This window comes from Thunnus thynnus, chromosome 20, assembly GCF_963924715.1.
Source record: "Thunnus thynnus chromosome 20, fThuThy2.1, whole genome shotgun sequence".
In the NCBI taxonomy this organism is placed as follows: domain Eukaryota; kingdom Metazoa; phylum Chordata; class Actinopteri; order Scombriformes; family Scombridae; genus Thunnus; species Thunnus thynnus.
Genome location: NC_089536.1, coordinates 21376401 through 21391489, shown reverse-complemented (window position 1 = coordinate 21391489; position 15089 = coordinate 21376401). Strand labels below are relative to the sequence as shown.

Genomic DNA, 15089 nt, shown 5'->3' with positions numbered 1-15089 from the left:
CATTATTGGCTTGGTAGGGGACACTGACACACCACAAACACAGACCATTGTGTGAGTGTACTTTTATTTACATATAAGCACGTATTTTACAGTTATCAAATGTGTTTTCCCTCTGTTCAAAGCAGGCATTGACAGGTTGTTTAATGGTAAAGTTTTAGGCCTTTGTACAGCAAGAGGGAATGATGTGTCCTGAACTTCATTGCCGAGGGCTGTAACATTGTGGACACACTTTAATGCAGCATATACAAAATAACAGTAAGTCAAATTTATTTGATGTATACGATACAATTTGAGATGATTTTCTTATCCTACCTAGACAAAGCTACACTCACCTTGCATAGAAAGGAAATGTTTCAATGTTTAACCATATAAACATGAGAGACTTCCAAAGCTAAGAGAGGAAGGCATCCTGTGTCCCAGTTTGTGTCTCTGTACAGTAGAAATCTGGTGAAAGTGAATGATGAAGAGCTGGTTCAACAGTAAAGCAGTGACTTGTGAGAAGAAAAATCATTGCTACATAGAACACACAACCCTTCTTTCTAGAGAAAGGGGAACACTGCTGTCTTTCTGAGTGGTTACTCAATGATTCTGACAACATGTTTCTTGCCTAAAGGGATTAAAAAAATATGTAAGCAGATATATTGTCTTCAGTACTGGTGTGATATGTTGATGCTGCTATGAGACAAAAAATATTTCAATGTTAAAACCACAAATGTGGAAGGAAAAAATGCGTAATAATGAAATGTACCGGTTACATTGAAATATTGAAACGCCACTGTATTTATAGCAATAAAATTTCATTATTAACTATTTTGACACCATCAGTCTGAATTTAACATGCAGACATTAGTTAGCCTAGCTAACCCTCTCCTGGCTCTAGCTTCATATTTAGTGCACAAGAGTGCTTGGGAAACCCTGGTAGCCTAATGGTTAAGGTGCATTAGGCTCCCCTCTTAAACTCCCCTCATTTGCCCCAATTAAAGTTTAGATCTACAAAAAAATCAAGTTGCTCATGTTGAATTTTGGATAGGTCAAATTCAAGATGAAAAATTCAAAGAAAGTCAGAATACCAGTAAAACTCACCGTGAATATAACATTATCAGTCATATACTGCTTTTGTATTTAAGTATTTCTACTTTCACCTGTTGATAATACATTGCAATTCTGATAAAAGCCAGCTCCTTTTGGAAAACAGTAGACTGAGAAATGTAAATCAACTTTTTAGGTGATTTTCTATCTGTGCTAAAACCTTAATGCAGTTTTGGCATGTCAATAAATATTTTATAATCAGGATGTTCAGCTACTATTCAATGACTTTCATTGTCTTCCTTGGTGAAAAATGACGATGGGAATTTAGCATGTTATCTTTAATACAGTTATTCCAGTTCTGTCCAACTCCACATAAAACCAAAACAAACTCCCCATACAATCAAAAATAGTTGTTTTGTATGGATTAAAAACATGAGATACATGTTCATTTGTGAGCTTTAGAGGTGTTGGCAGGTGGATTTTTCAGCATTGGAGAGTATGTGCCATGCTAACTGTTTCCCAGCAGTCTTTATACTATAAACTAGGCAGTGTTGGTTGTAACTTAATCCTACAGACATGAGAGTAACTCTCAGCAACAAAGTAAATACGTGTATTTCCCAAAGTGGGGGAGATTTTATGATATTTTCCTTAATTCCACAATCTTTCACAGATTTTCAGGGATGTTTTTGTCCCAAGCTGTCAATACAGCATATCAGTACAGCAACGACACCAATACAATGTTTTTCAATGCTTGCTTTATTAGTTTATAAGATGTCATGGTTTCTGCAAAGCCATTAGTAAATAAGAAATAGAGGAAATAAAACATTTTATCTTAGTTAGTAGAAAACTTTAACAGAAATTAGCGCCAGCATTCTGCTCAGAAGGTCATGATGCATCATCTTCATTTTGGTTGATGAAGGCTTTTCACAGGGGTTTACAAGTTATTCCTTTCTGTGGAGAGAAACAGTTCACTTCAGCTTGGAAAGTTAAAAGTCCAACATTATAGAAATTAAGATTTTCACATATATGCTACATTTGATTTGAAGTCACAGACTAAAATTCCTAAATGCCAAATAAGACGACACACATTAAAACTTGTTAATAGTTTAGAGGTTGGGTATGTTCCCTCAAACTGCACCTGACAATGTGTTATCAAATGAACAACATCCTTAAGATTATTGTTGACTTTGGAAAGTCTAAGAAAAGAAAACATCAATATAGAAATACAAAACCATCATGATCAACAAGATTTCCTTGTTTAGGTTTCTTTCAGTTGTAAATTTCAACTTAAACACGTGTTCTCCAGACTTACTTTTTTTAACTTCTCAAGTCTTGTTGTGAGCCAGCTGGCTCTTGGGTCCACACAGTATTTCTTGTTACTCCTGGTGACAAAGCTGTAGAGTTAAAAATACAGATAAGAGAAAAAAATGTATATTTCATACAACCAATTTGCCCCAAGCCATGAAAACAGTATTAGCTTTAAAAGCATAGTATGACATTTTAATGTTTCTTACTTTGTTGCTGAGAGTTAGAAGAAATGAATCAATACCACTTTCATGTCTGTGCATTAAGTATAGTTCAAAAGCTGAGATATGATTAGCTTAGCTTAGCATAAACACTGGAGGTGTGGAGAAACAGCTAGCCCAACTAGCTGAATGTTGTGTTGAATGTATTTTCTCTCTCATAAAGCATTTCCAAAGCTGAGTTTTCTAAAAAAAAAAAAAGAAAAAAAAAAAAAAAGTAACCTGCATTGTTTACATGTGTTTACTTGCAAGCAGTCTTATTCCTCCACATGTAGATCAGTGAAATAGCATGCAACCAATGAGAGGATTGTGCATTGTGTCAAATGAGGGACCTGCACTTGAAAACATTGCTCCACAGTGCAGAACTAAAACTTACTGTACTAAATCACTGAATCTCAACTATAGATTGATTATGTTCACATGGTGCATTTTCCAAGACTGTGTGATGTTGCAGAAGTAACTTTAATATTGGGAACATAAGGTAACTGGAGGTGTAATTAAAGGGGAACTGGACCGTAGAAGAGAAGATGCAATACAGTATTGCACCACAGCACTTGGTTTGCAACATGTACCTCAAAAATATGTGCAAGATGCTGCAATATTACAGGAAATGTAAAAGCAATGTAGTTGAATGGGGCTGATTTTACACAGCTTGGTCAAATTAGGTCAACCTAAGGTTTCATTTTTTTAAAACTCATGTGAGTAGCTTTGTTCATAGTCTATGAAGGCTGAGTAGCGTGTATATACAGTATTGTATAGATGTCGTTCTCTTAAACTAACTAAATTAACGCTCACAGTGATTCCTAGGAGTGATTCCAAGAAGTTCTTCACATTAAATCTGGTTCGTCTGCTCATGATAAGCTTTGTAGGGAAAACTGATCAAACACAACGCACCACAAATACAGATAGAAAATGAAGCTTTTGTGTCATTGAATACTCTCCCTTACATGTAAGCATGTATTTTACAAGACCGGATGTCTTTCTTCTGTTCATAGCAGGCGTCAACAGTCTCCCTGATGGTGGCATTTGAGGTTTTTGTACAGCAGGCAATCGGGATGTTTCCCACTTTTGGGGGCTTACTCATGGTACACTGACGTTGCCCTGCAATGCAGCACATACAGACACAGAAAAACATTAGTAAAGTAATAAAATATTGTAAATAAATTAGTGCTGCATAGACTTACAAATGCCATTTAGCTGCATTTGTCATTTATAAGAACTCACCAATAAGCACTATGGTATGTGGGTTAAATCATCCAAAACTTACAAATTGCTAATGCATTAACCAATATGTCTAAAGGATGTTTTGTTTTCCTCAATTTAATTGTTGAGTTCACACAGTAACCAAGAGATAAATATCTGGTTTTAGTTGTTAATGTCATTATATCCAATTTCTTTTCATCTGATACAATTTGATGTGATTTACAGTGATAACTGATAATAAAGCCTCTCATCAGCTATTCATGTTTGACTTCAATTTGTGCCTTAAAACATGTTATTTCATGGTCAGACAGTTTATAAGCATATCTTCAATTATCCTTCAAAAGCTACTTTACTCACTATCAGTCAAAGCCACACTCACCTTGTCCAGGGAGAAAAAGCAGCATGATGAAACACATGCAAGTCAGTCCAAAGCCAGTAGAGAAAGCCATCCTGGGTCCAATATGGTCAACGTGTGTGTACAGTAAAGATCTGGTGATAATGAACCATGAAACTCTTATACTGTCCAGTCACAGAGCGGTTAATCTCTGACTTTCTAGACGAACATTTTTTGGTATAAAGGCAGCAAAAAGGAGGAAACACACACCCCCTCATTGCTCATGTAGAGATAAAAGCAACACCAGGTGTCTTTGTGACTGGCTGCTCAATGTTCCTCCCTAAAACAGATTCAGTAACGGTGTGACATATTGAAATGACAGACAAAAATGTTTATTAAAGTTCAAACCATGACCTTTATTGTCAAGCCACAAGTTGAACCACACACTTAGCTAGCTATACAAAATGAGATTTGCCTTCAACTACATAAGCATTTCTTTGTAGCAAGAGAGAATGACCTTTTCCTGTTATCCTTCACATGCTATCTAGTATTTTTGGATGTGTGGAAATATTCGCACCTTTCCAAAAGTCCTCTGCAGGCATCTGTTTGATTTGTCTTTGGATTGATTGAAATGTATTTATGGGGACCATGTACAGTTTTAAACATAAACATTAACATTTGATGTACTGCACCAGAGTTAGCTTAATTTAACTTAGCTTAATTTAGCTTCCACTCCACTACATTTTAGAGGGAAATATTGTACTTTCTACTCCACTACATTTATTTAACAACTTTAGTTACTTTTCAGATGAAGATTTGACACAATGGATAATATAACAAGCTTTTAAAATACAACACATTGTTAAAGATGAAACCAGTGGTTTCCAACCTTTCTGGCTTTTGACGTCTTTCAAAAAGCAGTGTGTAGTCGGGGTCACATTTCAGATGTCTATGAGTTGTTAACAGCTCCACCAAAAAAGTGATTTTTCCCTTTAAACTTCTCACATGTTCATTTCAGTAAATGTTCAAATGATCCGATATTTCACCAAAAATCAATGATTAGAGAAAAAATCCAAAAACTCAAAACAGATTTTTGTATCAGACCTTTGTATTTTCTTCTTTTCTCTCCCATTAATCATCTCATGACACCTCAGATTTATCTGGTGACCCTTTGGAGGGGCCCAACCCTTAGGTTGGGAACCACTGGACTAAACTAGCTAACTGTATATAAAGTAATTCAAACTAGCTCCACCTCCAGCAGCTACAACAGTAACATGCTGCTTACACACTGATGCTTCAGTATTAATAATCTAATGATGTTATATATAATAATATATCAGGCAGGGGAACCAAACCATTACTTTTACTGCAATACTTTAAGTACATCAAGATGATAATACTCATTTACTTTTACTTCAGTAGGATTTTTCGTGCAGGACTTTTACTTGTAATGGAGTATTTATACATTACTGTATTGGTACTTTTACTAAAGTAAAGGATCTGAGTACTTCTTCTTCCACTGCCTGTAACCAAGAGTTCACTACTATATAATCCAATTTGTTTTATAGGATACATTTCAACTAGAGATATAACTGGAGTGATAAAGACTCTGATCTGAATTAAATTCAATCTGTGCATTTTCACACTCAGTTTAGTCACCAATCCTCAGTAGCCCTTCAAAACTAGTCAGTAGTAGTCAAAACCACACTCACCTTGTTCAGGGAAGATCAGCAGCATGATGAAACACGAGAGACAGTTCATAGCTAACTGAGAAAGGCATCCTGGGTCCAAGTGTGTCTCTGTACAGTAGCACATCTGGTAAAAGTGAGTGATGGAGAGTCTGATTCTTATCACTCACTCTATCGAGTCCACCACCAAAGTCACAGAGGAGGAATGTTAAAGCTGTGATCCCTAAAAGAACAAGCACATCCTCCTTCCAGAGAAAGATGAGCACCATCTGTTCTTTGACTCTTCACTCAGTGTTCAAGTTGTGACTTCAAAAAATATTTTCAAGTTTTGCAAATTCAGTTATTGAAGTTTGGATGTAAAAATTCAAGTTAAGTAAAAAAAAAAAAAAAAAATCAAGTTGCTCAATTATATCAGTCAAATTCAGAAACCGAAATTCATGATGAAATGAAGTGATCATGACTCATAGTGTTTGTGTACTGAACTCTTAAAGATGACCTCCAGATATGTTTTAAGACATATGGATATACTTACTTTGAATAATAATATTTTTGACTGGACTTTAAAGTATAGTGAGATGGACTTGCGGATGAACAACCTTTTAGTGAACTACTTACTGTATATAAGGACAGAGTGCAGTGGGATGTGTGCTGAGAGTGATAAGCTGCACAGAATGAAGAAAACATCTGGATTGGCCGTTGTAGTTGCAACAGATGTGAGCATACCCAATATGCACTCCAATCAAAAGTTTAGAATAAATAAAAACAAGCTGGACCAGAGAGTGTTGAGTAATCTGATATACTTTTTGTTTAGAATTTACAGAAACAACAAGCAGAGAGTTTAATGAGAGGATCAATACCTGTACAGTATATATTAAGCTACGGTCTAGTCTGGCTTTTTCCAAGGGCAAAAAAAGTCTACAAGTACCTTGAAAGCTCACAAATTAACACACTGTATCTTGCTTGTAATCTGACAAAAAACAAAATGTAAAAATTACACTTTGGGTCTTACATAGGATAGCTGCTTCCAGTCTTTTGGCTAAGCTAAGCTAACCACCTCCCAGCTGTAGCCCATGCTTAACATGCAGACATTAGCTAGCCTAGCTAACCCCCCACCCCCACCCCCCAAATACATGAAAGAGCTAACCTTCTTATTTAACTCTGCAAGAAAACAAAAACATGTATTTCCCAATATCATTCTTGGCTTGGTAGGGGACACTGACACACCACAAACACAGACCATTGTGTGAGTGTACTTTTACTTACATATAAGCACGTATTTTACAATTATCAAATGTGTTTTCCTTCTGTTCAAAGCAGGCATTGACAGGTTGTTTAATGGTAAAGTTTTAGGCCTTTGTACAGCAAGAGGCAATGATGTGTCCTGAACTTCATTGCCGAGGGCTGTAACATTGTGGACACACTTTAATGCAGCATACACAAAATAACAGTAAGTCAAATTTATTTGATCTATATGATACAATTTGAGATGATTTTCTTATCCTACCTAGACAAAGCTACACTCACCTTGGACAGAAAGGAAAAGCAGTATATGGTTAAACATGAGAGACTTCCAAAGCTAAGAGAGGAAGGCATCCTGTGTCCCAGTTTGTGTCTCTGTACAGTAGAAATCTGGTGAAAGTGAACGATGAAGAGCTGGTTCTACAGTAAAGCAGTGACTTGGGAGAAGAAAAATCATTTCTACATAGAACACACAACCCTTCTTTCTAGAGAAAGGGGAACACTGCTGTCTTTCTGAGTGGTTACTCAATGATTCTGACAACATGTTTCTTCCCTAAAGGGAATAAAAAAATATGTAAGCAGATATATTGTCTTCAGTACTGGTGTGATATGTTGATGCTGCTATGAGACAAAAAATATTTCAATGTTAAAACCACAAATGTGGAAGGAAAAAATGCGTAACAATGAAATGTAACAGTTACATTGAAATATTGAAACACCACTGTATTTATTGCAATAAAATTTCATTATTAACTATTTTGACACCATCAGTCTGAATTTACGTGGTTTGAACTCCCCTCTTTGAAATTTCTAGTGGAATCTTTCAAGTTGAGGAATTCCAAAAAAACCTTAATTTGCCCCAATTAAAGTTTAGATCTACAAAAAATCAAGTTGCTCATGTTGAATGTTGGATAGGTCAAATTCAAGATGAAAAATTCAAAGAAAGTCAGAATACCAGTAAAACTCACCGTGAATATAACATTATCAGTCATATACTGCTTTTGTACTTAAGTATTTCTACTTTCACCTGTTGATAATACATTGCAATTCTGATAAAAGCCAGCTGCTTTTGGAATACAGTAGACTGAGAAATGTAAATCAACTTTTTAGGTGATTTTCTATCTGTGCTAAAACCTTAATGCAGTTTTGGCATGTCAATAAATATTTTATAATCAGGATGTTCAGCTACTATTCAATGACTTTCATTGTCTTCCTTGGTGAAAAATGACGATGGGAATTTAGCATGTTATCTTTAATACAGTTATTCCAGTTCTGTCCAACTCCACATAAAACCCAAACAAACTCCCCATACAATCAAAAATAGTTGTTTTGTATGGATTAAAAACATGAGATACATGTTCATTTGTGAGCTTTAGAGGTGTTGGCAGGTGGATTTTTCAGCATTGGAGAGTATGTGCCATGCTAGCTGTTTCCCAGCAGTCTTTATACTATAATCTAGGCAGTGTTGGTTGTAACTTAATCCTACAGACATGAGAGTAACTCTCAGCAACAAAGTAAATACGTGTATTTCCCAAAGTGGGGGAGATTTTATGATATTTTCCTTAATTCCACAATCTTTCACAGATTTTCAGGGATGTTTTTGTCCCAAGCTGTCAATACAGCATATCAGTACAGCAACGACACCAATACAATGTTTTTCAATGCTTGCTTTATTAGTTTATAAGATGTCATGATTTCTGCAAAGCCATTAGTAAAATATGTATTTAGAAATAGAGGAAATAAAACATTTTATCTTAGTTAGTAGAAAACTTTAACAGAAATTAGCGCCAGCATTCTGCTCAGAAGGTCATGATGCATCATCTTCATTTTGGTTGATGAAGGCTTTTCACAAGGGGTCCACAAATTATTCCGTTCTGTGGAGAGAAACAGTTCACTTCAGCTTGGAAAGTTAAAAGTCCAACATTATAGAAATTAAGATTTTCACATATATGCTGCATTTGATTTGAAGTCACAGACTAAAATTCCTAAATGCCAAATAAGACAACACACATTAAAACTTGTTAATAGTGTAGAGGTTGGGTATGTTCCCTCAAACTGCACCTGACAATGTGTTATCAAATGAACAACATCCTTAAGATTATTGTTGACTTTGGAAAGTCTAAGAAAAGAAAACATCAATATAGAAATACAAAACCATCATGATCAACAAGATTTCCTCGTTTATGTTTCTTTCAGTTGTAAATTTCAACTTAAACACGTGTTCTCCAGACTTACTTTTTTTAACTTCTCAAGTCTTGTTGTGAGCCAGCTGGCTCTTGGGTCCACACAGTATTTCTTGTCACTCTTAGTGACAAAGCTGTAGAGTTAAAAATACAGATAAGAGAAAAAAATGTATTTCATACAACCAATTTGCCCCAAGCCATGAAAACAGCATTAACTTTAAAAGCATAGTATGACATTTTAATGTTTCTTACTTTCTTGCTGAGAGTTAGAAGAAATGAATCAATACCACTTTCATGTCTGTGCATTAAGTATAGTTCAAAAGCTGAGATATGATTAGCTTAGCTTAGCATAAACACTGGAGGTGTGGAGAAACAGCTAGCCCAACTAGCTGAATGTTGTGTTGAATGTATTTTCTCTCTCATAAAGCATTTCCAAAGCTGAGTTTTCTAAAAAAAAAAAAGAAAAAAAAAAAAAAAGTAACCTGCATTGTTTACATGTGTTTACTTGCAAGCAGTCTTATTCCTCCACATGTAGATCAGTGAAATAGCATGCAACCAATGAGAGGATTGTGCATTGTGTCAAATGAGGGACCTGCACTTGAAAACATTGCTCCACAGTGCAGGACTAAAACTTACTGTACTAAATCACTGAATCTCAACTATAGATTGATTATGTTCACATGGTGCATTTTCCAAGACTGTGTGATGTTGCAGAAGTAACTCTGATATCGGGAACATAAGGTAACTGGAGGTGTAATTAAAGGGGAACTGGACAGTAGAAGAGAAGATGCAATACAGTGTTGCACCACAGCACTCGGTTTGCAACATGTACCTCAAAAATATGTGCAAGATGCTGCAATATTACAGGAAATGTAAAAGCAACGTAGTTGAATGGGGCTGATTTTACACAGCTTGGTCAAATTAGGTCAACCTAAGGTTTCATTTTTTTAAAACCCATGTGAGTAGCTTTGTTTACAGTCTATGAAGGCTGAATAGCATGTATATACAGTATTGTATAGATGTCGTCCTCTTAAATTAACTAAATTAACGCTCACAGTGATTCCTAGGAGTGATTCCAAGAAGTTCTTCACATTAAATCTGGTTCGTCTGCTCATGATAAGCTTTGTAGGGAAAACTGATCAAACACAACGCACCACAAATACAGATAGAAAATGAAGCTTGTGTGTCATTGAATACTCTCCCTTACATGTAAGCATGTATTTTACAAGGCCGGAAGTCTTTCTTCTGTTCATAGCAGGCATCGACATGCTCAGTGATGGTGGCATTTGAGGTTTCAGTACAGCAGTCAATCGGGATGTTTCCCACTTTTGGGGGCTTACCCTTGGTACACTGACGTTGCCCTACAATGCAGCACATACAGACACAGAAAAACATTAGTATAGTAATAAAATACTGTAAATAAATTAGTGCTGCATAGACTTACAAATGCCATTTAGCTGCATTTGTCATTTATAAGAACTCACCAATAAGCACTATGGTATGTGGGTTAAATCATCCAAAATTTACAAATTGCTAATGCATAAACCAATATGTCTAAAGGATGTTTTGTTTTCCTCAATTTAATTGTTGAGTTCACACAGTAACCAAGAGATAAATATCTGGTTTTAGCTGTTAATGTCATTGTATCCAATTTCTTTTCATCTGATACAATTTGATGTGACTTACAGTGATAACTGATGATAAAGCCTCTCATCAGCTATTCATGTTTGACTTCAATTTGTGCCTTAAAACATGTTATTTCATGGTCAGACAGTTTATAAGCATATCTTCGGTTATCCTTCAAAAGCTACTTTATTCACTAGCAGTCAAAGCCACACTCACCTTGTCCAGGGAGAAAAAGCAGCATGATGAAACACATGCAAGTCAGTCCAAAGCCAGTAGAGAAAGCCATCCTGGGTCCAATATGGTCAACGTGTGTGTACAGTAAAGATCTTGTAATAATGAACCATGAAACTCTTATACTGTCCAGTCACAGAGCGGTTAATCTCTGACTTTCTAGACGAACATTTTTTGGTATAAAGGCAGCAAAAAGGAGGAAACACACACCCCCTCTTTGCTCATGTAGAGATAAAAGCAACACCAGGTGTCTTTGTGACTGGCTGCTCAATGTTCCTCCCTAAAACAGATTCAGTAACGGTGTGACATATTGAAATGACAGACAAAAATGTTTATTAAAGTTCAAACCATGACCTTTATTGTCAAGCCACAAGTTGAACCACACACTTAGCTAGCTATACAAAATGAGATTTGCCTTCAACTACATAAGCATTTCTTTGTAGAAAGAGAGAATGACCTGTTCCTGTTATCCTTCTCATGCTATCTAGTATGTTTGGATGTTAGCTTAACTTAATTTAGCTTAACTTAGCTTCCACTCCACTAAATTTTAGAGGGAAATATTGTACTTTCTATTCCACTACATTTATTTAACAACTTTAGTTACTTTTCAGATGAAGATTTGACACAATGGATAATATGACAAGCTTTTAAAATACAACACATTGTTAAAGATGAAACCAGTGGTTTCCAACCTTTTTGGCTTTTGACGTCTTACAAAAAGCAGTGTGTAGTCGGGGTCACATTTCAGATGTCTATGAGTTGTTAACAGCTCCACCAAATAGTGATTTTTCCCTTTAAACTTCTCACATGTTCATTTCAGTAAATGTTCAAATGATCCGATATTTCACCAAAAATCAATGATTAGAGAAAAAATCCAAAAACTCAAAACAGATTTTTGTATCAGACCTTTGTATTTTCTTCTTTTCTCTCCCATTAATCATCTCATGACACCTCAGATTTATCTGGTGACCCTTTGGAGGGGCCCGACCCTTAGGTTGGGAACCACTGGACTAAACTAGCTAACTGTATAAAAAGTACTTGAAACTAGCTCCACCTCCAGCAGCTACAACAGTAACATGCTGCTTACACACTGATGCTTCAGTATTAATAATCTAATGATGTTATATATAATAATATATCAGGCAGGGGAACCAAACCATTACTTTTACTGCAATACTTTAACTACATCAAGATGATAATACTCATTTACTTTTACTTCAGTAGGATTTTTCGTGCAGGACTTTTACTTGTAATGGAGTATTTATACATTGCTGTATTGGTACTTTTACTAAAGTAAAGGATCTGAGTACTTCTTCTTCCACTGCCTGTAACCAAGAGTTCACTACTGTATAATCCAATTTGTTTTATAGGATACATTTCAACTAGAGATATAACTGGAGTGATAAAGACTCTGATCTGAGTCAAAACCACACTCACCTTGTTCAGGGAAGATCAGCAGCATGATGAAACACGAGAGACAGTCCATAGCTAACTGAGAAAGGCATCCTGGGTCCAAGTGTGTCTCTGTACAGTAGCACATCTGGTAAAAGTGAGTGATGGAGAGTCTGATTCTTATCGCTCACTCTATTGAGTCCACCACCAGAGTCACAGAGGAGGAATGTTAAAGCTCTGATCCCTAAAAGAACAAGCACACCCTCCTTCCAGAGAAAGATGAGCACCATCTGTTCTTTGACTCTTCACTCAGTGTTCAAGTTGTGACTTCAAAAAACATTTTCAAGTTTTGCAAATTCAATTATTGAAGTTTGGATGTAAAAATTCAAGTTAAGTAAAAAAAAAAAAAATCAAGTTGCTCAAATTATATCAGTCAAATTCAGAAACCGAAATTCATGATGAAATGAAGTGATCATGACTCATAGTGTTTGTGTACTGAACTCTTAAAGATGACCCCCAGATATGTTTTAAGACATATGGATATACTTACTTTGAATAATAATATTTTTGACTGGACTTTAAAGTATAGTGAGATGGACTTGCGGATGAACAACCTTTTAGTGAACTACTTACTGTATATAAGGACAGAGTGCAGTGGGATGTGTGCTGAGAGTGATAAGCTGCACAGAATGAAGAAAACATCTGGATTGGCCGTTGTAGTTGCAACAGATGTGAGCATACCCAATATGCGCTCCAATCAAAAGTTTAGAATAAATAAAAACAAGCTGGACCAGAGAGTGTTGAGTAATCTGATATACTTTTTGTTTATAATTTACAGAAACAACAAGCAGAGAGTTTAATGAGAAGATCAATACCTGTACAGTATATATTAAGCTACAGTCTATTCTGGCTTTTTCCAAAGGTAAAAAAAAGTCTACAAGTACCTGGAAAGGTCACAAATTAACACATTGTATCTTGCTTGTAATCTGACAAAAAACAAAATGTAAAAATTACACTTTGAGTCTTATATAGGATAGCTGCTTCCAGTCTTTTGGCTAAGCTAAGCTAACCACCTCCCAGCTGTAGCCCATACTTAACATGCAGACATTAGCTAGCCTAGCTAACCCTCTCCTGGCTCTAGCCTCATATTTAGTGCACAAGAGTGCTTGGGAAACCCTGGTAGCCTAATGGTTAAGGTGCGTACCACATAACGCAACATGTCCTGTCTCTCTCCACACTTTGACTGTCAAATAAAGGCAAAGTGACCCCCCCCCCCCCCCCCCCCCCCCCAAAAAAAAAAAAAATACATGAAAAAGCTAACCTTCTTATTTAACTCTGCAAGAAAACAAAAACATGTATTTCCCAATATCATTCTTGGTCTGCCCACTCATTATTGGCTTGGTAGGGGACACTGACACACCACAAACACAGACCATTGTGTGAGTGTACTTTTATTTACATATAAGCACGTATTTTACAGTTATCAAATGTGTTTTCCCTCTGTTCAAAGCAGGCATTGACAGGTTGTTTAATAATAAAGTTTTAGGCCTTTGTACAGCAAGAGGGAATGATGTGTCCTGAACTTCATTGCCGAGGGCTGTAACATTGTGGACACACTTTAATGCAGCATATATAAAATAACAGTAAGTCAAATTTATTTGATGTATACGATACAATTTGAGATGATTTTCTTATCCTACCTAGACAAAGCTACACTCACCTTGGACAGAAAGGAAATCTTTCAATGTTTAACCATATAAACATGAGAGACAAGAGAGGAAGGCATCCTGTGTCCCAGTTTGTGTCTTTGTACATTAGAAATCTGGTGAAAGTGAACGATGAAGAGCTGGTTCAACAGTAAAGCAGTGACTTGTGAGAAGAAAAATCATTTCTACATAGAACACACAACCCCTCTTTCTAGAGAAAGGGGAACACTGCTGTCTTTCTGAGTGGTTACTCAATGATTCTGACAACATGTTTCTTGCCTAAAGGGATTAAAAAAATATGTAAGCAGATATATTGTCTTCAGTACTGGTGTGATATGTTGATGCTGCTATGAGACAAAAAATATTTCAATGTTAAAACCACAAATGTGGAAGGAAAAAATGCGTAATAATGAAATGTACCAGTTACATTGAAATATTGAAACACCACTGTATTTATAGCAATAAAATTTCATTATTAACTATTTTGACACCATCAGTCTGAATTTAACATGCAGACATTAGTTAGCCTAGCTAACCCTCTCCTGGCTCTAGCTTCATATTTAGTGCACAAGAGTGCTTGGGAAACCCTGGTAGCCTAATGGTTAAGGTGCATTAGGCTCCCCTCTTAAACTCCCCTCATTTGCCCCAATTAAAGTTTAGATCTACAAAAAAATCAAGTTGCTCATGTTGAATGTTGGATAGGTCAAATTCAAGATGAAAAATTCAAAGAAAGTCAGAATACCAGTAAAACTCACCGTGAATATAACATTATCAGTCATATACTGCTTTTGTATTTAAGTATTTCTACTTTCACCTGTTGATAATACATTGCAATTCTGATAAAAGCCAGCTCCTTTTGGAATACAGTAGACTGAGAAATGTAAATCAACTTTTTAGGTGATTTTCTATCTGTGCTAAAACCTTAATGCAGTTTT

At 35.9% G+C, this 15089-nt stretch overlaps 1 protein-coding gene across 1 annotated transcript; it reads right to left on the bottom strand.

Annotated features, from left to right (window-relative positions):
• Nucleotides 1–1764: 1764 nt before the first annotated feature.
• Nucleotides 1765–4342, bottom strand: LOC137172518 (eotaxin-like). Its single transcript, XM_067577003.1, has 4 exons — nt 4135–4342; nt 3500–3653; nt 2342–2423; nt 1765–1980 (listed from the first exon to the last, which is right to left on the bottom strand). Exons 1-4 carry the CDS (start codon nt 4202–4204, stop codon nt 1954–1956), a joined length of 333 nt encoding a protein of 110 aa, XP_067433104.1. The 5' UTR covers nt 4205–4342; the 3' UTR covers nt 1765–1953.
• Between the last annotated feature and the right edge of the window lie 10747 nt (nt 4343–15089).

What these genes read in the sequence shown, in the direction of transcription:
- LOC137172518 (XM_067577003.1), bottom strand. Translation starts at nt 4,204, where the DNA reads ATGGCTTTCTCTACTGGCTTTGGACTGACTTGCATGTGTTTCATCATG. An exon ending in GCTTTTTCTCCCTGGACAAG is followed by an intron (nt 3,654 to 4,134) that starts GTGAGTGTGGCT and finishes GCTGCATTGCAG; the next exon opens with GGCAACGTCAGTGTACCATG. An exon ending in GACTTGAGAAGTTAAAAAAA is followed by an intron (nt 1,981 to 2,341) that starts GTAAGTCTGGAG and finishes TTCTCTCCACAG; the next exon opens with AAAGGAATAACTTGTAAACC.